General features: G+C 46.4%; 1 protein-coding gene across 1 annotated transcript in view; it reads right to left on the bottom strand.

The window, feature by feature from the left end:
* Window positions 1-540: 540 nt before the first annotated feature.
* LOC138472108 (lysophosphatidic acid receptor 6-like) overlaps window positions 541-27,580 on the bottom strand; it is an 80,525-nt gene continuing 53,485 nt past the window's right edge. The window contains exon 2 of the mRNA XM_069610103.1: window positions 541-2,322. Coding sequence (XP_069466204.1) covers window positions 1,157-2,152 — 996 coding nt within the window. The 5' untranslated portion in view covers window positions 2,153-2,322 and the 3' untranslated portion in view covers window positions 541-1,156. The remainder of the gene's footprint in view (window positions 2,323-27,580) is intronic.

Genomic DNA, 27,580 nt, shown 5'->3' with positions numbered 1-27,580 from the left:
TGGGAGGGTTGCGGGGGGTTTCCCCCCCACATATATGTCCTAATTGACCTTCTAAATTAGGTCAATTCTCCCGAGGTCAATTGTGAAAAGGTCAATTAGTATACAACCATAGAACTCAAACACTTAATGCTGGTGTCAACTGTGATGATGGCTCTGCATTTGACCTCTTTTATTTCATGGAAAGGCTTCTGACATTCCTCCCCCCACGTGAATTCAACCCCTTTTCTCGTGAGCTGCCTCATCCCATACGAGATTGCTTCAAACACACCAATAAATCTACCATAACATTCTGTCAGGAAGGACCACAATTTGCCCTTGCGCTGTGTATCCGACAGTCAATGGTGACCTCATGACAATGAGATTCCAACAAAAAGTTATGAATGTTCACCAGCTCAAGTTGCAACATAAACCAGCTCAAACAAAGCTCAAAATGATTGAAATATGACACAGTCAAACAGCAATACATATTGCTATAAAATGGACAACAATGAAAACTCTGAATAATTCTGATTAAAAAAATAATAATACAAAGAACAAACTCTCGAAATATTAATGTATTCAGTGAGAGAAGTGTGAAACAAGGAATGCTGGACCCATAGCTACAATGTATTCAGAAAGGGGACACTCAAACAAAATAAAACACACAGTCAACACTTGTATCCTGGGATAGTCGAGAGGCACAAATTCTACTTTGGCCGGGACCCATAGCCAATGGTAGACTGGTTGGTGAAAAAAATGAGTCAAGTGGGGCCCCTGAATGACGGGTCTGATTAGGGCAGAGTCATCTGTATGTCAGACATGAGCTGATATGTGGCTAATTCTGTCCCAGGCCAAACAGAGACTTAGTTGTTCCATCATGCTAGCAAATTTCTAAAATCTTCTGACTGGCCCGCCTATTCTCAGGTAATTCAACAACTTTGGCATTGTACTTGGAAAAAACAGGCAACATTTTGGTGATGGTAGTCTTTAATTGTATGCAAGAGTTTTAATACACTGTAGGTTGGCGGTTTCTGCATAGGGAAGGGTGGGTAATTTAACTGTGTAAGCAGCCGCCATAGCGAGAACACAGTGTCCATTCTATAGTCCAGCTTGCCAGGTAAGGTTTGATCAACTGACACTTTAATGACATGAAACAGGCAGTATCCATAGGCCCACATCATGGTTTGATCCTGTAAGTGCATACGGACAATGCTGCCATGTCGCGGTCATAGATAGTGTACACCTTCTTGGAGCGCCGTGCCCTAAGTTTCTGCACTAGCAGTTGGCAGCTATAGGTGGATGATGTGAAGTAATACATGGCTGGGTTGAGGCAGGAGTTAAGGCTGACAAGTGCTAGGGTCACTCGGCGCAGCTTGTAGATTGAGTTGGCAATGGCACAGCTGGCAAAGAGCTCCTGTCGCATGAGAAAGTGAAGTAGGTGCGTAACATGGTAGGGCAAGAAGCAGATGATGGAGATGAGAAGAATGAGGTAGATGGTTCGCAAGGCTTTTTTCTTGTGGATGCTGGCTTGGATCTGGGAGATGCGTTTGGCAATCAGCGGGTAGCAGATGGAGATGATGCTAAAGGGGATGACAAAACCGAAGACCAGCACGCATATATTGAACGGTGCCATGCGGTCCTTATAGTCATGGACCGTGAAGTTCTCAAAGCAGGTGGTTCGGTTCCCATCTGTGTTGTGCAGAGGACCTCCCAAGACCAATGGAACCACCAACGCCACTGCCAAGGCCCAGACAAGCACAGTGATCACAATGCTGTAATGGCTGACTTTGATGCGTATGTAGGTCAGCGGATGCACCACAGCGATGTAGCGGTCAGCACAGATACAAGTGAAGAAACCAATACTCAGGTAAATGTTGCTATAATACAAGGTACCAGTGATGCGGCATGCAACATCACCGAAGATCCAGTTGTTGCCATTGATGTGGTAATGGATGCGGAACGGTAGCATGCACACAAAGATGGTGTCCACCATGCATAGGTTGATGAAGTAAATGTACGACTGGGTGGTGTTTTGCACTTTGCACGTGAGGATAAAGAGAGCTAAGAGGTTGCACACCAGGCCCACAATGAACACCAGGCTGTAGATGACAGAGAAGAGGTGGTATTGAAAGTCAGCATGCAGACTGCAGTTGGACCTGGAGATCGAATGCATTCTCCCATAAAGGGCTGAATGCCCAGTCTACTTCGATAGGCCCTAGTGTGACAGATGGAACTCCGAGAGATTTGTATTTCTGAAGGCACGCCCACTGGCGACCACAGGCCAAAGAAACACGATCGTCAGTTTTCACTACTGTTGACTCGATGTTCTCATGAAATCAAACCCTAAGGAACAAAAACAAATATGTGTACTTAGTCAACCGAATCACTCAGGCAAATATGCAAAAATGACAAGTCTAGTTAGACAGTTTCAGGCAGATGGTGTGTTTACCCCTAACTGCCTGGCAAGTCATTCCTCTAATGTAAGTGTAGTTTTTCTTTCTTACAACAATCATTTTTGTGTTATAATAGAGTCATTATTCAGACCTAAGGAATAGGGGTAAGCGGGAGCAGGCAGACCCCACTTTACATGGCATCAGAAAATAATATTAATTTAAGTGCTTAATTTTAAGACATTTGCTGCGTTTTAGAGCCCCTATGAAGAGCAAGTCTAGTTACACCCCTCAGTTCATGTAGGAAAATGGCCCTTTATCCCTCAGGAGCTCCTTCCATACAGATCGGATATGAATTGCTTATTATGACATCATAATTCATTTGTTTACCCTGTGCTGCTTCCACATTCCTGCTGCAAAGCCTTGTCGGCATTCATAGACGTTCAATATATTTACATGTTCCGCAAGTATATTGGCAAACCCAACAGGAGCTGTGGACTTGAGGCTACATTCTCAACTGTGGACTGGTAGTCCAGAGTTTAAATTGTGCTTCACACCTGACCACTTTGTATGATTCCAGGCAAATTATGTTTAGCCCACCCTTCATGAAAATCAAATTGACATATTGCACAGTGTGTGTGGTGAGTCTGTGGTAAGTCTGGAATGAAAGGTAGATGCTGTGTGTGGTGAATCTGGTATGAAGGGGAGATGTTGTAGTGTAGTCTTGTCTTGCCACTGGCCTGGGTGCTTGCTGTAGAATGTTGGTGCATGAATGTAGAATGTAGCTCATGAGAATGTTGGGTGGATCTGTGTGTGAATGTTCTGTGGGTGTCAGTTGGGGCCTGAGCTGGGTTGAATGGATGACCGGTGGGTCAGCTCCTTTATAAGTAATGTTATACCTTCCCATGTTCCTGTCTATGTCTACGCGTGCTGTAAATACAAGAAGAGTAACTGGAGTATTGTACATATTGTACATATGTGAAATAAAGCCTACCTGGAACCAATCTAGACTACAGCTGGTCTGTGATTCAGAAGTGCACTCTGGATGTCTAGCATTAAGGCTTTGCAACACACAGTATCTTACGGTCACCTTTTTTTTGGACAAGTTTCACTTGTTTTTGAACTTAGTGTAAAATGTATTTTAAAGTTTCCTCCTACAATTTAAATCATTTGGGCCCAGTAGCACAGTGGCTTTTTTAGGTCTAATTTTTCCCAACGGCATTAGAACTATAGACATCGCTCTGTATAATTCATCAGTCTCCAGTTGTGGCAAATTACCTTGCACAAAGAAAATAGGAATCCGTGACATGCAGTTATTGCCGAACATTGAATACATGAAGCCAGTGGCAGGTAACTTCTTTATTGCAAGACAAGTTGACTCTCCATTGGTCCTGGCACAGGCTCATCCACTCTCGCCGTCCCAAACATTGTCCAGTTACACTAATTGCCCCCAGCCGCCTTAAGGGACGCACACATACGTAGCACCTACATCACTCCCTCATTCGACAACATATAATAATCCATTAATAAAAGATAAAACACGTGTTAGATCAGGTAAACAAACTAATACTAACAGGCAAATGTAACATTATCTTAGATACATTGGGGGTCATTACATGGTAGGAGGTAACCATGTTGCTATTAGCGGCATGGCTGCCCCCTTGCCATGTACCGGGTCCGGGTTCCTAGAATGAGGAATTACCGGGCCATTCCGACCTTGGAGGACCCGGTAATTCCTCATTCAAGGAACCATCCCCATTCCCATTCGAGCCCCCATAGGGCTCAATGGGAGTGGGAAGGGTGCTAACAACGGGCCCGTTGTTAGCACCCTGGTCTGCTCGCGGGACCCGCTAAGGGCGCCTGGCAATACCAGGCGTCCTTAGCGGGTTCCCGCGAGCAGACTCGTAATGAGGTGGTAAGGGGTTGACGGCTCTGGCACCTTTCTGCTACTCTTCACCTCTGCTACTCTTACTGGACTTGTCAGCAGCTTTTGATCTGGTGGACCATGCAGTCTTATGCAACCACCTCAAGCTGGCTGCCAACTTCACAGGAGATGCTATAGCTTGGGTCCAATCCTTTCTAGCCAACCGGACTATGAGAGTGTTCTCCTCCACCACCTGTGCTGACCCCATCCAAATCACATGTGGAGTCCCACAGGGTTCCTGTGTCTCACCCACTATGTACAATATCTTCACCAAGCCATTGTTCGACAAGTTGGACAGTCTGGGCGTCACCTACACTAATTACGCAGATGACACCCAGATCCTCATACCCCTTTCGGGCAACTACGAAGTGGACCTGGCTCTGGTGAATAAAATTTACATCCTCATTCAAGCATGGATGGCCACACATGGCCTCTGCCTGAACGACGATAAAACTGAAATCCTGCTCCTCGGTTCAGACCACAAACTATCCAAACTCACCCCGGACTACACCTCATTTAACATTGATAGCAATACTATTAAGGTTATGCGCGAAGTCAAAACGCTGGGTTTTTACCTTGATTCAGCTCTTACCCTCAAAAAGCAAGTGAATTCCCTCGCCTCCTCAACCACCTACACGTGTAAACTCATCCGTGCCGCCAGACCCTTCCTGTCCAGTGCCAGCTGCCTCACCTTGGCCAATGCCCTTGTCATGTCCAGACTCGAATATTGCAACGCCTTATACTCAGGTGCCAACAAGTCGGTCACTGACAAACTCCAGAGATTGCAAAATAACGCTCTTAGAGCTGCTCTGAACATCCCACGCAGAGAACATATCTCCAATCACCGGATTGTAGCCCATTGGCTAAAGATAAAGGACAGAATCCTTCTTAAAACAATTTCCCTCACTTCTAAATGCCTCAACAATCAAGCACCCCCCTACCTAGCGGAAAGAATCAACTGGAGACCCTCTAACCGACTGACGAGATCTGCCAATACCTTCCTACTGGAAGTCCCCAGATTCAAACTTACCACAGCGGGCGGTGCAAGTTTCCCAGTTAGAGCTGCACAATCATGGAACACACTCCCACCCGACCTTAGATGCCCTTTACCCTACACAAGATTCAGATCCTACGCTCTCAAATGGCTGCACAACAACGACATGCAACGTCCCTCACCCTAGTGGAAACGGCACAACCTGTTATAATGCTGCTCTTTTTGCGTTTAAACTTGATATTTTATATGCATTGTATCACCTACTGTAACCAACCACTGTTTTTCTGTAATAGCCTGCGTCAGGCTTTGTAACTAAGTTTCGAGTCCTCTTGTACTGTTGCGCCCAGATGCCCACGGGCTCGGAGCGCATTACCAAATAAATAAACAAACAAACAAACAAACCTTTACCTCACTCATAACGACCCCCATTGACTAGTTTACCCCTGAGGTGGACAGTGAGTGTGATGCTTCTATGAAATCACATTTGTGCTCAACTCCTTCCCAGCCAATAATCTTTCAAGTGTTGCAGCGTGGTCCCATTTCTGCTTGTTTGTTGGCATGGCTCAGGCCCATGGGCTATCAACGCTATGCCAGTTTTATTTCCTGATTGCATAGCTATCTCGGAAATCACTACACTCCTATCACTAGGATTAGGTTGCATGTTCCATAACTCTTGTGACGAATCCTTAAGACGTCATTAATTCTCCCTGAGGGGATGCCCCTTCCCATGAGGCCAGGGAGGTGAGGCTGCTACCTGATAGTCCCACTGGGGGTGGTACTCAGCGGGCGGATCTCATGGGGAGAGACTCCCCTATGGGTACAAGGACGATCATCTAGGGTATAGCCCTGATAGAATACTCACGCCCTCACATATCCTAGCCTCTTTTCCATCTAATGACTTCATGACTAAAACCATACTGTTTTAAGACAGGGGATGTTACTCTTCTAAAAACTACTGGGACGAAGAAGAGTTAAAAGATCCGAAGGAGCACCAGAACATTGGAAGCATAACGAATGAAGCCCAGAGAGAACCAGAGCTGTATACAATTCCATGGAGGCAGGGCTTCCCGACCATCATAAAAACTAAAGAAGGCTCACGAGGAGAGCATCTGCCAACCAGGACGTACAGCCATGAAGCCCAGGAACTGCGATGGAGACGCCAGTTAGACACTCTGCTCCCAAGATCACGGTGAGACCGGAGCTCCTTTACCCTGTGACTTAGACGGAGTCCAGGAGAAGAGAGGCTGAAGGACGGAGGTGTACCGAGCAAGGGTGGCACCTGCATCTTCCAGAAGATAGCAGATCCTGAGAACGAGGGGAGACAGGCCGAGAGACACAGAGAATGCCACGGCACAAACCAAAGAGAAACCAGACCCTGGGAAGAATCGGCCAAGCGTCCTGAAAACCCAGAAGGTAAGGGGAGACAGTTTGAGACTGGCATTGGAAGAGGAACACGGAGGTCGAAACATAAGGAATTGAATTACCCTCCTTTTCATCGCAGTACTTTGCAACAGTGGGAACCACGTTTTATCCCACAAATAGAGAGAGAAAAAACAGAACAGAAACAATGGAAAATCAGAGGTCTAATATCCTCTTCCTCGTGGCTGTACTTGTCAGAAGAGGGAAACAAGTCTGCCAAGTTACCCAGACAGAGAAATACGGGTCTTGGACCCACACTCAAACAAGAAGAAAGAAGATTCCTCTAAAGTCATCTTCTTGGTAGCAGTGCCTGGCAGGAAAATGAACCAGGTCTGACAAAATTGAAGCCTGAGAAAGAAATGTCTCCTACTATTGTGAACTACAATAAGAAGATTAAGAAAGGCCAGGGGGAGGGAGACATTCTCCCTACTGTTGTGAGCTGCAATAAGAAGCCTGGGAAAGGCCAGGGGAAGGGAGACATTCCCCTACTGCTGTGAACTACTACAATAAGAAGCCTGAGAAAGGCCAGGGTAAGGGAGACATTCCCTCTACTGTTGTGAATTGTAACAAGAAGCCTTATACTATTGTGAACTGCAGTAAGTAATCTGAGAAAGGCTAGGGGAATGGAGACATTCCCCCTTGTATTGTGAACTGTGAAAGTAAAAACCAAGAGTGTGAGAAGAAAGCCAAATAAGGCCAGGGCAAGAGAGATATTACTGACATTATAAAGTGCAAACGCAAGTGAAGGGAGAGTCCAGGGGAAGGGAGTCATTCCCCCTGGCTGTGTGGGGAGAAAAACACAGAGCCAGATACCGGGAGAAGGGAGGCATTCTGCAGGAACCCAATAGTGAAGAAGCAACCATGGGCAATAAGGAATGTTGATGTTTCAGCTGGAACTTTGCCCATTGAATTTGAACGGAGAACTTTGCTGCTGGTTGGCATTTCAACCCAGAACATTGTCTTGTACTTTGCAAAGGGATAGAGACCTGGGAAGGGAGTCATTCCCACAGGTGAAGGTCCCAGCTGCACTTGGAACTTTGATCCATTGTCCAGAAGAATGGAGTCATTCTTCTGGACCAAGAAGATCCACTACCACTTTAGTTTAGTTACAAGTGTAAGGGATAGAAGAAGAGTATTGGCACAGGACGGTGGCCTCTTGAGCTACATGGACATCCTAACTGAATCCTTAATATTTTGGTTGAGGAAGGGAAAAACCTCTTAGAGTTAGGGAGAGATAGGGTTTCTCTTTATTTTACTGGTTATTAAACGTTTATGTCAACAACCATGTCACCCGTGTGTCAGTCTCCTCTTTCTGCACGCTTAGACTCCTTTATACATACTTGCAATCCTATCTTCCTTCTTTCAGATCCCGACGAATTTAGGATATCTCCGACCTTATCTAAGCTGCCATATTCAATCCTCACTGCATAGGGGAACCTTTCAATAGCTCTCTTTAGTTCTGAAAATGTTGACTTTCCTTTCTTACTCAATTCTTTTTCTTAGATCTATTTCTCCTATCGCTACTTCTTGTTTCTTACTTGGAATGTGTTTCTCAAACACTTGTTTGCACTTGCCTTGAGCCTTATGTTTCATTTGTATCACTTCTGCCTAGTCTATGATCTTGGCTGGTAAAACCTTATTAACAAAAGTAGGATTGAGTATGCAGTTTGGTTTCCGCCTCACTGTGTATTTATTGCTTGTTCAGTGGTTGCTGCAACAACTTGGTTGTATCGCTCTACCAAACCATTAGACGTAGGTGGTACACTGTGGTATATTTCCACTTGATACCCTTGCTCTTGGCATATTGACCAACTAACATACTCTTGAACGGTAGGTCATTGTCGCTCACTATCTCCTACTCGTATTCTTGTCTACGAAACACACCATTCAAAGATTCCACCACAACCTTCCCTGTTGCTTCTTGGAACTTTTTGACCTTGAGCGCATCTGGAATAGTAATCTGTCATTACCAGTAGAAACATTATTTACCTCCTTCTGTGTGATACTGTTCTATGTCAACGCTGTAGAGTACCACTCAACACTCACACCAGAAAAAAATACAACCGACTAGGGAAAAAGGCCCAGCACACCTCTTGCAAAGAGAAAAAGGTTTAATCTCACAAAAAATACAAGTACGTGCCAGCAAATAACTCTGCTATCACAGAGTGCTCTGACAAAAACAGCATAAGCAATGGGTTTTAAAGGTACACAGCATCACAGTTGACGTACATCACATAGGTTACAAATCCAGGTAGCTGGTTGGTGCGACCCTATACACATATAGCCTGCTCCATTCGGGATGCCAGGCAATTTGTCCCAGCATGTTCTGACCATCTCCTTCCACATGGGGATCTTCTTCTTCTGTCATCAATTACAAAGATTCTAATTGGCAATTTGGTTACACAATTCATTATTTCATAGGTCTACAGCGCACCTGTTACCAAGGACATGAGCGAGGAGGCTGCTTTCGAGGTTGTGATAACTTCTCTGAACTACACAAACTCCTGCTTCAATTCCAGACATGCCAGCACCTCCACAACCTTCCCACCCACGTTTTAAATTTGCTACCTTCTCGGGGGGCGCTGTTGCGCACAAGCAAGATGGCTGCCTGATTTCGGATCTCCCGCTCCACCGCAATATCCTGTGCTGATTTATCCGTCTGGGGGCTGTCTAGGAAGCCGGAAAGCTGTTCTGCTGATGACCCGTGCGCCTGGGCGCAGTCAGTGAAAATCCTGTTCCACTGCGATCTAGCACTGGCGAGATATGGCTGGGTAGAAAGCTTCAGCTGCTGGCACCTACCTGAGGCCCCGTGCCCATCGGATGACCGGTGCTGTTCTGGCTGCAGGGAGACGAAGGGGAAGGCACGCCTTGCCCTCCCGTGTGCGACGATCGGTCGGAGGTCCTGACAGCGACGGAGCAGCGCGGCGGGCACTTCAGCTCTCTGGCCCACGCTTGTCCCCTGGTGAGGTACTGTGGGTGGCTGGGCGGGGGTGGGCCTTCGTCCGGCTATACCTGGGTCTCCTGTCCTGGCCGCGACTGCCGCTGCAACGGCACTGTTTGCTGTCCGGGAGGGCCAGCGCCAGCGGGGTGAAAAACATCCTGTGCTCTGCACATTAGGGGCCGCCTCACGTCGGCGAATACAGCGACAGTCCACTGTTGATCGCACTGACCCCTGTTGGACACTGCCGGCTGCATCTTGATCATTTTGTGCAGGGGAGCCAAAACATTTAGATACCGCGGCCCCCTATTACCGGGAGGCGCGCGGGAATCGCCCCCACTGCCCTCTACCAAAGGGGGGGGGAAGAAACACCTGTGACACATAGGGACTCTGCAGTCGAACACTGCGTTTGTGGCCACAATATCCTGCAACATAGATCAAATACGTGTAAGAGCACAGTCCATTCATGCCAACAAGCTCCAGGGACGCAAAACGCAGAGGGAACACAGGCGCACTTAAAACCCCATTGCTATCCGGACAGGCGAGCCAGGGGGTGACGCTGTGAGCGCCTATAATAATTACTGCCATACCATACGGTGGGAGTGACACACGGTTCCTCGCTGTTATGGGGGAACCACATAAAGCAAGCAAGACATCCAAGACCCGAGGTGGCAAGAAAAAAGGCCCAATGGACACCTACACTAGCAGCCAAGGCCAAACCACTGCAGCCGAGGTACATTCGGAACCCCTGGTTTCGGGAGAACATGACGGATGGGAGCGTGAAGACAAACTTGCAGCCTGGTGCAAAATGGGGTCTTGGCAGTAAGTGTGAAACTGGATGAAATAGTGGCTACCATAGGGTCCATGAGGGCCAGGATAGATGAAGAAAGCGCACGTGTCACGGAAACTGAAAATAGGATAAGCGCTAACGAGGACACTATTGCTCACCACAGTCAAGACATCTCTCAAATTAAAGAAACGATGAGCAATCTGCAAAACGAGTGCGAGGACCTCGAATCCCGATCGAGGAGGAACAACGAGTAGTCGGCATAGCGGAATCCTTTGGAAAAAATCTGATGGAGAAACAACTAGAAGGCCTGTTCAATTCCCTATTTGGTCCTGATGCGTTCTCTGCCCATTTTCTGGTTGAAAGAGCACATCGCACGCTAGTGCCGGTGCCCAAACCTGGTTCACCACCACGTACAATAATCGCACGTCTCCTGAATTACAGAGACAGAGACACAATCCTTCGCCTGGCAAGAGAGGCTGGTATACATATATATCCAGACTTCTCCTCAACTGTGCAGGCCAGTAGACTATCATACGAGCCAGTTAAGAAACTCCTGAAAGCTCAACAGATCACATACGCCTTAATGTTCCCGGCCAGGATGAGGATTCACCATGCAGGAAGAGCGCACTATTTTGAAATTCAGACTGAAGCTTTAGCCTACATAGAATCTTCCTCCCAGAGGGGGCAGACCCGCGCAGAACAACAGATCGCATCCGGCAGATTGAGGTCTCGTACTGGCTGCGCATATGGCTTGGAGAAGGGACTCTTCTTTGACCCGTAACGAAGCTGGCGGCTTGTTGGGCGGCCCCGTATTGGACGGAATGGTGTGGCGGTGAGACCCGGAGTTGGTGGTCATGTGGAGCAACATGGCTACCCCTGGAATACTCCACAAGTTGGATTGGAACCATCGTCAAGTTGGGGGTGATGATGAGGGAGGGAGGGTGGGGGGAGGGTGTGCAATGTTGTGTTGTTGTTGTTGTTGTTGTTGGCATATGGACTCTTGTACCGAAACGGTGACTGGACCCCATGATATGGAGCCCCGTCAGGAATGGGACATGAAGGAAATAAGTTGTTTGGTATTCGTTAAATTAGTGGTTACACAGATGCTAGCACCACCCACAATATGCATATGTTATGGTGTCACGATACAAGATACAGGCGGAACATTGCCCCATGCAACACCGGTGACGGACTAAGTTAAACTGCTATTGTGGAATGTAAGAGGTCTGAATAATCGATTGAAAACTAAAAAAGTTTGCAACTATATCTCTAGACACTCCCCCCAAATTGTGATGCTGCAAGAAACACACCCAATCCAGGGGGGTCATTACTCTTATTTATCCTGGCATAGGGTTCAAACTGTTAGGCCAGAGAATTGACCAGCTCGGCAGATATGTATTGGTTTGGGGTGAAATTGCTGGTAAGGAGATGTTATTGGTTAACACGTATGGTCTGAATGTTGATGATCCTACTTTTTACATGGATATGTATCAATGAATTGTGTCAATTAATGTTACTACAATAATATGGGGGGGGGGATTTCAAGTTGGCCATGGATCCCGAGCTGGACAGATCCAGCGGTGTTGTCAGAGCTCCTGCCAAAGCTGCTGTCACTCTCAAACTCATTCTGTCACAGCTTTCCCTTGTTGACACCTGGCGCTTGCTGCACCCGGACAATAGGGCATACACATACTACTCCTCGGTCCATAACTCTGAGTCTAGGATCGACTATTGGTTTATCTCCCCGGATGTGGTTGCGATGCTGAAACATGCGAAATATTACCCCGCATATTTTCTGATCATTCCCCTGTTGCGATGGAGGTAGCGGTTGTTGATTCCCCTGGGACAATTAAAAGATGGAGGATGCCGGGAGGAAAGCTGGGAGACCCTGGGGTAGTGGAGGAATTGCACATAGAAATTGCAGAATTTTTTACAAATAACATTGGATCTGTCGACACATACGCCACGGTCTGGGAATCCTTTAAGACTTGGACCAGGGGCACTTTGATATCCAAATGCGTTGGTCTCCTTAAGGAGGTTCAAACTGAAATGACAACTGAACGCAAATTGGGGGGACTCGAAACAACCTACACACACACACACACACACACAAGCCAAGGCAATACTGGCTGAAATCCAGACTCAACTGCAAAAATACAACTCGTTGGCCGCCAGAGAAGTGAGCTATATGGCGGCGCCGGTCTGCGCCCACAGATATGGGGAAGGGAACAAGGCGGGAGAACACTGTCCAAACTACTCAAACAAGATAGGCACCACAACCAGATTACCAGTATACAAACATCACAAGGGGAGGTTCTTCTGGATGAGAGGGGGATCAATAATGAATTCACTAAATTCTACCGGGAACTACATAGTAACAAAGATACTAAAACAGAATCTGAAATTAAATCCTACCTGGAGGCACTCTCATTGCTTAAACTACCTGAAGAGGCCCGGCTGGCAATGGAACAGCCTGTGACCGCTGAGGTAATTGCTGAGGCGATTAAAACATTGGCGTCGGGTAAGGCTCCAGGGTCGGATGGATTGGGGGCCGAATTCTATAAAGAGTTCAGCGAGGAGCTGGTGCCAGTGCTCCTGCAGGTCTGGGGGGAAGCTCTCCAGAGCAACATACTGCAACGACAATGAGGGAGGCTGTAATAACCATCCTCCCTAAGCCTCCGTGACCCTCCCAAGTCATATCTTCCTATGGGCCCCTTTCCCTTATAAATACCGATGCCAAGATATTTGCAAAAATACTTGCCACTCGGCTTCTCCCAGCGGTCCAGACACTTGTCCATCCAGACCAAAACGGATTTATTCCCACAAGATCTACCGCCCTTAATCTCCGCAGGCTTTTCATCATCATGGCGCAGATAGATCCTGGAAGAAGCGCAGTGGCCATATCCCTAGACGCTGAAAAGGCTTTCGACTCGGTGTCATGGGTTTACCTGTTGGCGGTTCTGGAGGCATTTGGGATAGGCCCTAATTTTATTAGATATGTGAAGCTGCTATACACGGAACCTGGTGCTAGGGTGTTGACAAACAGATCCACCTCTGAATTATTCCTTCTGGGTAGAGATACTAGGCAGGGGTGCCCATTCTCACCTCTACTATTCGCACTCACGATAGAACCAATGGCAATCGCGATTAGACTTAGACACTCAGATAAAGGAATAAACCTTAAGGGTGCAACCCAACTAATCTCCCTATATGCGGATGATACGCTCTTATATGTGCGGGAACCAGAGAAAAACATCACACCCATAATGTCGGAAATCAAAGAATCAAAGAATCAAAGAATCTCAGTCCACTCTGGCTACACTATAAACAATAGTAAATCAGAGATATTCCCACTTACACCAGCAGCCAAATGTCCTGTTTCCCGGTGTGGCCTTAAATGGTCCGACCAGACTATCACATACCTGGGGGTTCTTGTCTCCAGGGACAGACATACATTGTACACAGACAACCATGAAAGCGCTCTGCACACATTAAATACCAAACTACTGATGTGGGGACGCCTCCCGATCTCATTGTATGGAAGAGTCGCAGTCCTTAAGATGATAGTTTTACCCAAATTACTATACCTTTTCGTGAATATCCCTATATGGCCGGGATGCCCCTTCTTTGATATGCTCCGTACAATGGCGGTAACCTTCCTCTGGAATGGGAACACTGTGTCAGGTCCCAGAGTAAATAGATGGGTAATTAAAACATTATTAATATTATGATATTATTTTAGTTTCGTATTATTAGGGTTAATGTTTTGAAAGTGTTCTTTTTTTTTTTTTTTAGATTGGTTTGACCGTAACCTTATTTTCAGAGTGTAGGTGGGACCCCAAGCCAAGATGGAGGGCAGAGGCAGGAGTGTTGATTGGGTGACAGAAAGACAATGATCAAATGCCAACATTCTAAACTGCCTTTCATTTGATATGTCTCCTGAGTAGGTCATGTTTTAGTCTCTCTCTCTCTCTGAGTATTTGGCCTAGAGTCTCTAAGAAGATCTTTATGAAGATACATAATCAAGATCAAGATTCAACTCTTTTAAAAAAGAAAAGATTGCTTAAAATAAATGAAAATTTATTTACAAGTCTTCAGCGGCAAGTTCAAAGAATAAGCTAAGTATTCTAGAAGTTGTATTCAGTCTTTTTGCTTCCCGTTAAATCTATTCATTTTAAAAGTTGTTAGCAAAAGTATTAAACCTCTCCCTGGACACTCTGCGGTTAAAATCTCCATGCTACGTGGGAAACGTTTTTAAGAAGGATCGTCACGTATAAATCAAAATGGCTGCACGCGTGCGTGTGTTTATTTAACTGAAAGTGTTTGCTTACCTTGTTAGTTGATCGCCGCGGGATAATCCTGAGAGTGGATGTCGGCTGCATTGCGTTTCAAGTTTCCTTTTAATGAATGTTTCCAGCAGCGATCGGTTTCCTTCGTGCCTGCGTGTGAAGTGAAGGAGAGGTTGTTTTCTTTCGCGCACCGAAGGTGCGAGCGTGTTACTAGACGAGCGTTCGCTGAAAACAAGGTAAGCCTTTGTTTATTTTTCGTTGCTCCGTGTGTTTTTTCTCCAGCTCCATATTTTGCGTGGTAAACAAAAGACTAAAAGTTTTGAACTTAAAAAGAAAACTATGAAGTCAGTGACTGCATCAATATGCTTATGAGAGACAATTCAAGTTCTACTTCAGCACTTGCTAACGTTAATTGAAAAAGCAATTTCAAGGTGTTTGCTGTTCTAACATACATGTTTCAAAGGAACAATTATCAGAGAGTGGCAGCACAAGCACATATGGTTTTTTTTTGGAACAATTTTAAGTTATGAAATCTTAATTCATAATTCTATTAGGAGCAATTGTCAAGGTTCTGAGGCAGCAATAACACGAATCTAAAGGTGGAACATTTCTTGCTCAACAATATATTTTTTTTTACTTTTATAAGTGTATAAGACTATGTAAATAATGTTTTTATTAACCTATCTTTAAGAAGACAGGAAGGTGCATCTAAAGTATTTGCTGAAGACATTTTCAATTGTCAAGAATGTTTATGTTTTATCTTTTGAAACTGCAAAAGAGACTCTTATTTTCACTCTGACATTTCTGAACTGCTTTAAATAACAAAAGAAAAGAGTTTGGTTTTGGGTCTTAAGAGTGCAAGGAGGCCATCAAATTGAACTCATGAAGAAAGAAGATCCAGTGTCTGAATTTATTATTTTCTCCACTTTCCCGTTTCCCCCCGGGGTGTCAAGAACTCAGCTGTTCAGTCCAGTTGTGAGTTTGACATCTTAGTGGGATTGTGGGACTCAGCAGCTCCTGTGTTGAATTTGAGAGCAAGATCTGGCACACTGCTAGAATAGGGTGGGGAAAAATGATTGAACCATACTCCTCTGGCGGCATAGCGGCGCCTGATTTCGAGTTGTATTATTATGTTGCCCAGGCTCAATTTGTGAAATACTGGTACGATGACACTAATTATCCACCCCATACATGGATAGAAGAACACGCATCCAACGAATATTCAGTCTGTAATTTTTGATACACGCTACAGAGATACATGCGATTATAACCCAGTGAGCTGCACGGTCAGAGCATGGAAGGCTGTATTCAAAAGACTGGGCATGGAAAACCCTTATAACCCAGAAGTTTCCCTATGGAACTATCCGGGTATACCACCAACACATGACAACAGTCTACGAGAGGCTTGGGATCCCAATGGGGAAATGAAACTAGGTGACATGTTCATTGAGGGGAAATTTGCGTCTTTAAAAGACATCCTGGGGGCATTCGGTAGGGGCCCACTTAGGACACTCCAATACTACCGCATGAGGTCAGCTTTCCAGAAGCGTTGGCCACTCTTCCCAGATGAGCCTGTCCCACATCCTTGTATACAGCTGGCAACTGCCAAAGACAACCTGGGAATTTCCAAGCTATACATGGCGGTCCAGGCACATACCTCTACGACTAATCTAGTCAAAGACAAATGGGAAAGAGACCTGCAGACCCCTATTGATGACAAACAATGGGAAAGATACTGTTCGCTCACCAAGAGGGTGTCCTTAAATGCTGGTCTGCGATTAATCCACTTTAAAATCTTAAACAGGTTACACTATACCCCGGCTAAAATAGCCAAATTCACGATGAATGGGCTGGGTGAATGCCCTAAATGCAGAGCGCCCCAGGCTGGAGCATTACATATGTACTGGGAGTGCCCGGTGTTGAGGGACTTCTGGAGGGAGTGGGCTGAGATGCTAGAAGAAATTACACAGGTTCCCCCGGTACTGACCCCACAGAAACACCTATTTGGCGATATAGGCAAGTGCTCCGAAAAGATCAGGAGATTGTTTAACATCTCATGTGCGGTGGCCAAAAAATGCATCTTGCAAAACTGGAAAAGTACTGGACCACCTACCATGAAAAAGTTCCTTCGGGAACTAACATATGTAACCGAATCGGAGGAGCAGTTTGTCCTCACCCGGCCAGCTGCATGCAGACCCAAGGATATATGGGGCCCCTTCAGAATGTACTTGTGTGACATGATTTCTGACAATGATGAGAAAGATTAAGCTGCAAAATTCAAATGTGATATGTATTGTATAACTGTTGTAACTATGAACGTGAGGTGATAAGTGCTGTGTACCTTTTGTGACCACTGATAATAATAATTTTTAAAGTTTTTTTAAAAAAAATGTGCTACCTTCTCACCTGGCACCTCCCAGCACAAATCACATGAACCAATGGTGGGGGCAGCTGGTCCCTACTCTCTGATCTTCCTGATTGATTGGCCATGTTCCAGCTTTATGGACAGGGGTCATGGGCTGGTCAGTGCACTGAAATGTTTGAGTGGGGCTTGGGGATCGTGGGCCTTTATAACTTAGAGATATCCTAAAACCCTCACCCCCCTTCTCGTGGGATAGCTCTTCAAGATCCACTGCAACCCTCTCTCGGCACTGCAGGGAATATTCCTTCTGGGTTACATGAACTAATGATAGGGCACAATAAAGAACTGTGTGCCTTTGGGAAATTAACCTTCTTCAGGGGTACCAGTGCTGTGAGCAGAAATCACACACACACCCTTCTAACCTTCGGGAAGGGATTGTAACCATACTGACATAGCTATGGCACTAGGCCTCAATTTCAAGATGGCATATAACATCTAAAATGGAGTTTCATTACATACGTGCTACTACTACCGAAATTCTCTTCATTTCCACTTCAGTCCAGCTTCTATGGGTGACATCCCTCCCCTCTCCATTCTCTTGGCACCCCTACAACATCTCCTTCTACAATACCTTGTCCTAAATCGCTGAGGGGCGAGGGATGTATGCCCCTGCTCCCCAACAATGCCTAACAGTTTGCAAATGCCTGGAGGGATAGTCAACGAAGAGAGAGGTAACTTATTAGTTCTCTTCCCCTTGGCCAAGTTCTGGTAAAACCAGCATTCTCTTACCTTATGATCTATAATGAAGCCAGTACCTTGCCACTAATAGTTTTCATGCACATTTATTTTTTGTGCAGGTGATCCCAGGATGCCCTTAATGCGAATGCAATATCAACTGACCTTGTAATGCTTTTGATAGAATTAACTTGTGTCCTTCGACTAATAATCCTTCTTCTACTGACAAGTCTTCCTTTACCTCGCAATATGGTCTTAATACATGTGACACTTTATCTTTATCCGGCCAACCCTCACACACATTTTCCAACATCAAGTTTATGTCTGCTCTTGCTTGCACAACCCATGTGTCCCATGAGATCATCTGAATGTATGGTGTCACTAAACTTACCACAATTTCTCTTCACCTTTTTCCTCTGTTCCTTTTTGTGTGCAAGCATCTGATGCAGAAAATTGCTTGCGGGATACAAAACCAGCAATCTTGCTTTGTGCACTGGAAGCGTATATGGACAACTTTTAAGACACTCGCTACGGAAAACCTCACTCCATTCTAGTATCCCTCAAGGCCACATCGTATCCAAAAGACATCCTCCCTGCCGCTGTACTCAAGAGACTTTCAGCTGAAGCACTCTGTCCTTATCTGACATTCATCAACAGCTCCCCAACTCAAGCCATCTTTCCCTCGACCCTCAAGACTGGATAAAGCCCACCCCTTACTCAAGAAACCAACACTGAACCTTGATGACCTCAGCAACTACTGCCCCATTACCCATCTTCCCTGCTAGGTAAAATCCTTGAGAAAGCAGTAGCCACACAGCTCCTCTAACACATTGAAGCCAACAACCTCCTTAAATCCTACCTTCGGACCTCGATGCAGCAGAGAAACGGTGACCATCAAGGTGAACGATGATGCCCTTAAAATCCTTGATGATGGCCATCCTTGCCTCCTAGCTCTTCACATTTCAGCAGCATTTGACACAGTAGGCCACCAGGCACTCACATACAATTTTCATCACTGCATGGCGATCAGTGAGATCGGCCTCAGGTGGTTCAAATCATACCTTTCTAATCAACACCAGTTTGTTCAAATAGATTCCTCGAGATCACCAGCTCTCCCCATCACCTGTGGAGTCCCGCAAGGATTCATCCTCTCCCCAGTGATCTTCAATCTTTTCATGGAACCGCTTGGAACCCTCCTCACTCCACACAAATTCCACTTCCAGCAATATGCAGATGATACAAAGCTCTACCTCTAGATATCCACCATTGAAGACATCCACAGGCTCAAGGCCTGCCTCTTATTGATCCCTTCGTGGATGTCCAGTGCTTTCCTGAAGCTCAGCCCCTCCAAGACTGAATTCCTACTGCTGACTAACACTGAACACCCGGACACCCAGAACTGGCTCTCTGCTATGCACACCAGTTGGTCACCTGCACCAGGTCCCTTGGGATTTACATCGACAGACACCTCTCTTTCAAACTGTACATAGCAAGAAAGATACATACTGCTTGGTACTAACATTCTTTCCTGTGGAAAAATCAAGCCCTTCATCCCAGAATACAGCTTCAGATCTGCTGTCCAAGCCTTGGTCCTGTCCCACCTGGATGATGGCAATGCACTTTTGGAAGGCCTGCTGGTGACTACCCCGGCTCCCCTGAGATGTTTCCTGCATGCTGCAACACAACTCATCAAAGGACTTTGCATATTCAACCATATCACCCAACCCTCATCACCAGATTGCTCCCACTGCAAGCCCCTATCATCTTCAAATCCTGCTGCATCATTTACAAGATTGTCACCCTGAAGTTCCCAAGCTACTTCACTGAGAAATTCAGCATCTCCGGAGGCCTACGATCCACCAGAAGTAAGGACATTTGCAGACTTGAACTGTGGCGATGCTGGAAGGAATAAACCAGAAGACAGGCCTTTTCAAGTCTAAGCTACAAGACTCTGGAACCTCCTCCCCATCATCATCTGATTTGTCCCCCTGCTGCTACAGTTCAGGGAGGAGCTCAATACCCTCCTCTTCAAGGAATGCTCCTTCCTAACACCTCAGTTCATACACGTCCACTCCCCACCATACCTGAAACTGGGTGCTCTGATCCCCACCATTTCCTCCCCTGGACACTTGTAGATCCATTTCTGACATTTGCTCTTCCTCCCGTAGTGTTAGATCACCAGTCCCTTTTTTCTCTGCTCCCTAACCGTGTTCTTCCCCCATGACTGTAAAGTGCTCCATGTAGGGGGGGCATGGTATCACAAGTATGACACTGACACAATGGGTACAATTTGTAAAACCTTTATTGAAAGTGTTGGGGTTGGAGATACTCCTATTCTGCCCTATATTTAAGATGGGAGTAGTCTCAACAATCAAATAATAAATAACGTAGTCCTAGTGGAGTCTGTCAAATCAAAACGGCCTATGCTAACAAAACCTAATGTCTGCCCTACCTCGTGTACAAAAAAGTGTAGAGGAGAAATGTGTGTAAAAGGAAAAGTCAGTGTTCAAATGAATAAAGATGATTGAACCAGCTTTACTTCCCATGTTAGACCTCACAGAGTAAGGCTGTCCCTGCAGGCAGGATGACACACTCTGGCTCGGCTTCCAAAACAAAAACAGTTCCAGGACATGGATCAAGGGTTGTATACGAATTGTTCGTATTACAACTCTTCGAATGACAATTGACCTTTTCACAATTGACCGAATTGTGAAGGTCAATTGTAACATACATGCAGGGGGAAACCCCCCGCAACCCCCCACCCAACCCAAACCCGCCCAAAACCCTATATATATATATATATATATATATATATATGTGCGGTCAATTGTGAAAAGATCAATTGTGACCCTTTAAATTCGGTCAATTGTTCATTCGAACAATTGTAAACGAACAATTTGGGTCATACCGGATCAAGGCCTGTCTGACCTTCCACATTTAAGTTTCTTTTCTCAACTTCAAAAGAATGTTTCAACCTAAATGTTCACAAAGGTCCCCCTATGTTGGGCTCAGACCTTTCACCACACAGTTCTCGTAGGTCCCCCTCAGCTGGGCTCAGACCTCTCACGATACGGTTCAACAAGAGCCTGCTGGGGGGGCTCCCTTCCCCAAGCTGATTTCACTTCAGGTTTCCGTCTGTCGGGCTGCGACCACTTTCGGATGTTAAAAACATTTGAATGTGCATGGTTTACTTTTCAGACCACTGTATGACCACTTTGACTCAAAGTTTACAGTTCAAATTTCACTCGCCCCTTCTCTAGGAGTTAAACCTCGCTATTTCACTTTTGCTGTTCTTTCGTTTTCTTGCTTCGAACAATTTACTTTTCACTGAGACTTTCGAGTGGGCTACTCTCTTTCGTCGGACCACTTCATTACTTAGTATTGCTGATTTTGCAGCTATCTTTTACTTCAACGTTCATTCACAGGTCTGCCTTTCCTCACGTCTCACTCACACGTGTGCAGACTTCACTTGTGATAAAATGTTGCTATTTCAAACTTTAACACACACCAGTCTCCCTGGTCGCTTGCCAACTCACCGGCTCTGTGCATCTTTTTCTTGGTTTTGTGATTCCCAATTCATAAGTCAAGGTTAGTACCACAGGCTTGGCTTCGTCTCCCCAACTCTGCCGTTCACCTAGGAGTGTCGCTGGCGTCCTTGAAACACAATGCAGTCTTCACTTGTGGGATCTGGCCTTCTCCACATGTTTTCCGCGGCATGTCAGAGGCAACGACCTCCAGTAGGGAACTCTTGGGGTTTTCAACCCACTGCTCTTGCCATTTGGTCCGACACTCTGCTCCAGTAGGTTTGCCTTTGTCCCGGAAGTTCTGCTCATACTCGTTCCGCCTTGCTCAGAGTGTGTCTTTGGGTTCTGTCCTTTATTCGTGTGAGGAGAGCTAACTGGTATCAGGTGTATGCACTTAGTTTAAAGTGCCCGACTTTGCCTGACCTGATTTACAGGACATGTCCAGTACGATGTGAGAGAGTTAGTGTGGTTACTCTCAGTCACCCTCTTACTCAGCCCAGTGTTTGTGTAAAAATGGGGGCAAGTTGGGACCTCAGAGCATCCTAAAACATAGGATGGGTTGGATAAACAAAATAAGGGGGAATATCGGCTATCTCACGGCAACTCCCCGAAGACCTCTGACCAAGGTGATCCTCCCATACTGGTCTACCCTCAGGATCTGGATCCAAAGGCGATGGCCGTGCCCTGGCCACTTGAGAGAGAGATCCCCGGGGACTAGCCGGTGAGACACCCTTTGGTTTCTTACAGTGGATAGAGGTCGGGGTGGCTGGATAGGTCATGCCATTAGTGACCAGGCCTGAGTGGATAGAGGACCGGAGGGTTGAGTGAGGTGCCAATGTCAACAAGGAGCAGGTAGGAGTAGTCTCCAGTACGAGACGTGTGGTGGTTTTCAGGAGGAGGACACTAGTAACACCAAAGAAGGGAAAGTGATGATCAGATGGCTTACGGAGAGTCTATTGAATGCCTGCAGGGGGCTGATGCAGGGGATTTAGAGACTAATGACCCAGAGAAGGAGGTTAGGAAAGATATAAAGGAGGTTGGTGACAGTAATAAAGAGATAAGATCTGGAAAAACCATCAAGAGAGGTTGAGAATAAGGTTGCTGAAGAAAATCAGGAAGGGCATGGTGGCAAGTTAAAGGAGATTAGTGGAGACACTAAGCAGGAGTATGGAAGCTATCATGAAGTTGGAAGAAGGCACCAGAAGTTTGGAATGCAAAAAGAGTCTTGTGCCCTTGGCAAGAAATGTGTACAGGAGGATGGGGGCGAGAGAGAGTGATGGAGGTAGTATATGATGAAGGAAGCAGGAAATGAAGGGGATGGCAGAAAGAGTAAGATGACCAGATCAGGCAGGTTCCCGTGGGCCCGGTTGACCCCTGGCAAAGGATAGAGGCAGTTAGAGAACCAAGTACCCAACGGTATCAGTCCATTATTGCGCCAAGGGAAATGCTGAAAACGAAAATACGGAATTGCGAAATGCACAATTCCATGCAATTATATGTGGGGATGGTATATGGTAATAAAATATATAAGGGGAGCAAGGGGGGAGGCTGTGGGATGTGTCTCCCGCATATAATTGTGGGGGGAAAAGCAAATTTGGCATTTTCGTATTCTGCATTTTATTTGCGAAATTATCACACAGACCCATACGCAACAAGCACTGGCGTAACGGGGCCCCACGCTGTTGTGCGCGGTGGTTGCCCATGCCAGGGGGGGGGAGCCCATATGACCCCTTAAGAAAACCTAAAGTGCGAGCTCCGGGGCTTTCTGTAAAAAAATAATATGAAAAAAGCATCTTTTAAATTTTTGTTTTCTTTCAGTACGGGGCGCCTGCCTTTCAAGAAGAGCTGACATTGTTCCCCCCCGCACTGGGCGCAGACTGAAGTCCAGAAGCAGCGTGTGAAGTTGATGCAGTGTTCGTATTGTTTGTGAATGTTTCAGACAGTCAGCCTCATCACGAGTTGGACGGTATCCCGACTGGAATACCGCCCAACTGTATTTGCGTTACCGCCCACCCACCTGACGGTATTACCGCCGGATCACAGTTTGGGCGGTAAACGTAATTCCTCATTCCCCACTTGGTCCATTGGACCCAATGGGGAATTTTCGGCGCAATTAGCACGCGTTAATAGCGCAGCGCTAATTGTGCCCGAAAAGTGCTATTTTTCCAGTGCGTTTACACCCAGCTCTGAGCTAGGGGTAAACACGCCAGACCCATGTTTGGGCCGACCCTTAAATACTGCAGTAATAGAATTACCGCCACATTTAAGGGCTACCGCCCCACTCGTGATGAGGCCCAGTGTATAATTTTGTGTAAGATTTGTTATGTATGTATGCATGCAGGCCCAGTTGAAGAAGTGCGGGGTCCCATTTAAATATGATAGTTGAGCCCTCCCCTTTGATCAGAGCGGGCAACAGGCACCAGTGTGTGCACTGGGGGTGGAGGGGGGATTCATTCAAACCATTCAAATTTTGATCAGCGCTAATGTTAGAGCCCCTTTCATTTAAGAAGGTTGAAAGGCCCTGATGCCGTCCATGTATGCATGTATGTGTGTGCGCGCACAGGGCCGGCTGAAGAAGTGTCATTATCCAATGTGGGCTGGCCAGTGCTTTAAAGTGTGCTATGAAAACGAGCAGGGCCTCTGAAAAGGGGGCATGGCAAAACTGGTGGGCATGGTAAAGGAAGGGAGGGCTTGGCATGACCACCACAAACTCTCATGCATTCAGTTTAATGGTGACAGTTATGGGTGGGGCGGGGGTGGGGGTTTGATAGCTGCAGATTACCATCAGCTGGGCGCTGAAACACAATCTGCAATTAATCGGTCATGGTCATCAAGGGGCTAATGTAAAGGAAAGTGGAGTGGAAAGGCAACTAGGTGATCAAACTCTTCCTGGATACGAAGAGAGGTAAAGGAATGTAGCCAATGCAGCACTGCAAAGTGCACCTTTAAAGTCCTGAATTAATGGAGCATCTTGTTGTCTCCTGGGACTGCTGACTGCCAACGCGGGGGCAGCTGCAGGGGTCCCCCTAAGTATTGATCCCATTTCAACTGGAAAGGTTGAAAGGCCCAGATGCCTTTCCTGTGTGCAGGCAGGGCCGGCAGCTGATGCATGCTTTAAATAATAACAAATAAAGAAATTAGACCTGTAATACATGCACCACTCCTTTATTTGGTTCATTTGTGTGAGGTTTTAATGTGTGTAATAAATATAAGAAGGGGGTTTAGCATTTGTTCTTAACTTCATCTGCAGAACCAGTGTTCTCACTTTCCTGGGTGAAAGCTCTTGCAGTCTGTACCTGTCACCTGTTTCATCATTTCTGCAAACAATTAGCAGCTAAATTAACACCAGCAAAACAAAATGTTTATGCAACTGAAGGCTATGCGTGTGAATATATACTAATGTGAGTGCAGGCGGGCCTGCGCCGCCACATATGCAGAGGGCTTTCTTTGTTTTTCTTTATACATTAGACTGTGTCCTGTTGTTAAATCAAGCTTCTGCAGACTTGAGTGAGGATTCAGTGAGGCTGCCTCTTTGCGGTATGAATTGATGGCCTCAGGCTTGGACTGCATTGTCCCCCTTATCAGGTCCACAAATCAGGAAACGACTGCTTGGCCCTGTTCATCATTTTGCCATGAATTTAATTTTAGTGGCCTATGTGTAGCCGCATTATAGTTTTGGGCGGCCCCATCCTTGAAGCTGGAAAAAAAAATGCAATGCACCTGTGAGGTGCTTATTATAATGGGGTGAAAAGAATGCAGCAAGAGGGTCAATTGCTGTAGATTATAAGGGGACGGACAGACAGCAGGGAGCTGAAATACTAACTGTTCACTGAAAAGGTATTAATCACTTTTTTGACAGCAGGGCACTAATGTAGAGGATACCAGAGTAAAACGGCAATGAGGTGATAAAAACATTGCTGGATATTGCAAGAGGCCTGCGCAAGGTGACAGCCTTCGGATAGCAGAAAAGGTAGTCTGAAACGTGAACGTTACAAAGCACACAATCAATTTCCTGAATTAAAGGAGTGTGTTACTGTGTTTTATGGCTGCCAATATGGGGCAGCTGCTATGAGCCCATTTCAACTGAAAAGCTTAAAATGCCCTGATGCTGTCCATACATGCAAGAGAGATACATGTTATGTTATGTTATTTTGCACTTATATAGCACCTTATATACCATTGGTATGGTATGAAGGCGCTGGTAGGTTGAACGCCCTTGGGAACCGAAGTTCAGGTCAGTAGAAAGAGTAGGGAGAGTCAACGGCGCGTGTGCGCACCGGGTATGTGTGCAGCTGGTGGGGTATTCGTTAAATAGCTGCTTCTTAGCGGTAGGTGTGGTGGTTGAGGTCAGGGGTATGTGTTCGTTCTGGCAGACCGACTGTGGCTGCGTTAGGCCTGAGGAGAACGCCTGCCTGGGGGGTGTGTAACCAGCAGTGTTTACTTAGATTGATGGGGAGTGAGCGGGAGGTGTTGGTATGAGAACAGTTATACCGAATGGTGTCATAGTATATCTGTGTTCTAGTTGAGTGGTGGTGTAAAGAAGAGAGTAAGCATGGGGTGTGATATGATGGGTTATATTCTCTTTCATACGTTCTCTGCATTCCAGACCATACTATGTACGTCACGCAGTTGTATGCGCTTCTGTCCGTTCTATGGACTTTTATTCATTCCATGCGTCCGCGTCAGTGCAACACACTCCGATATGCTCGATGCATTCATGCATTCGAGTCCGCTCCGCTTGCTCCTGACTGCCCCACGCATGCACTCCTGTCTGCCCCTCGCATGCACCCTGTCTGTGCCTGTACTTCGCTTTCACCCACCGTGCGCAGTCACCTGCTCCGCGCATTCTCCCACTCCCGGCACTCACCAGCTCCCTGCACTCACAAGCTCCGCACACTCATCCGCTCTAAGCACTCATGCTTTCCCCGCATTCCACATTAGTATGCACTCATCAGCCCCTTAGAGTCATTCGTTAGTACGCAGTAGTTCAGTTCTATAAATTCATTTGCTCTCTAACCTCATCCGCTCTCTAGCCTCATCCGCTCTATAACCTCATCCACTCTACACGCTCCACCACTCTACACGCTCCCCCACTCTACACGGCCCCCCACTCTGCACGCCCCCCACTCTGCACGCTCCCCCACTCTGCACGCTCCCCCACTCTGCACGCTCATACGTTCTGTACAATCTGGCTGCCGCATTTTGTGCCCTTTGGAGTTTATTCAGTTGGTACGCGTGGAGTCCGAGGTATAGGGGGTTTCCATAGTCCAGTCTTGACATAAAGATTGATTGGACCGCTGAGAGTCTGTTAGGAAAGGAGAGATATGGAAAGATGCGCCTAAGGGTTTTAAGGTGGTAGTGGCAGGATTTTGAGACGTTGTTGACTTGGCGCGAGAGTGTTAGGTCGGAGTCAAGGATGCATCCAAGATTTTCCACTGATTTGCAGGGGGTCAGTGAGCTGCCCATGGCGGGTGGCCCGGGTAGTGGTTGCGGAAGAAGCTCGGAGTTGCCACATACCATGATTTCAGTTTTGGAGGGGTTTAATAAGAGGTGGCTTTTGGTCATCCAGAGTTCTATGTCGAGGAGGCAGGAGGCCAGGTCAGGTTGGGAGTTGGGATTTGAGTTCATTAGTTTTAGAATTAGTTGAGTGTCGTCAGCATAGTTGTAACACAGGATGTTGTGTGAACGAGCTATTGGAAGGAGGGTGATCAAGTAGAGATTGAACAGGAGTGCAGATAGGCATGCTCCTTGTGGGACTCCGGTGTCGACTGGTCGGGCTTGGGAGGTATAGGTGAAGAGTATCGTTATTTGATACCTATCTTTGAGGAATGAAGCGATCCATTTAAGAGCGGTTCCACAAATTCCTAGGGAGTGGAGGTGGTCTAGGAGGATTGAGTGATTGATTGTGTCAAAGGCGGCAGATAGGTCAAGAAGGATTAGTACCGCACATCCCGCGGAGTCTGCTGTCATTTTAAGGTCATCCCAGATTGAGGTTAGGGTGGTTTCGGTTCTGTGACGGGCTCTGAAACCTGATTGTGCAGGGTCTAGGAGATTGTTGGCTTCGACAAAGGCATTCGGTTGGGAGTAGGCGGTTTGGTCAATGAGTTTTGCAAGGAATCTGGTGTTTGAGATGGGGTGGTAGTTTTTGGGCTGGAGAGGGTCGAGAGAAGGTTTTTTAATTAGTGGTTTAACATGAACCGTTTTGAATGAGTCAGGAAAGATACCAGAGGAAAGGG

This window comes from Ambystoma mexicanum, chromosome 8 (genome assembly GCF_040938575.1).
Source record: "Ambystoma mexicanum isolate Mex_15411 chromosome 8, UKY_AmexF1_1, whole genome shotgun sequence".
Lineage (NCBI taxonomy): Eukaryota > Metazoa > Chordata > Amphibia > Caudata > Ambystomatidae > Ambystoma > Ambystoma mexicanum.
This window is presented reverse-complemented; position numbering and strand designations above follow the sequence as displayed.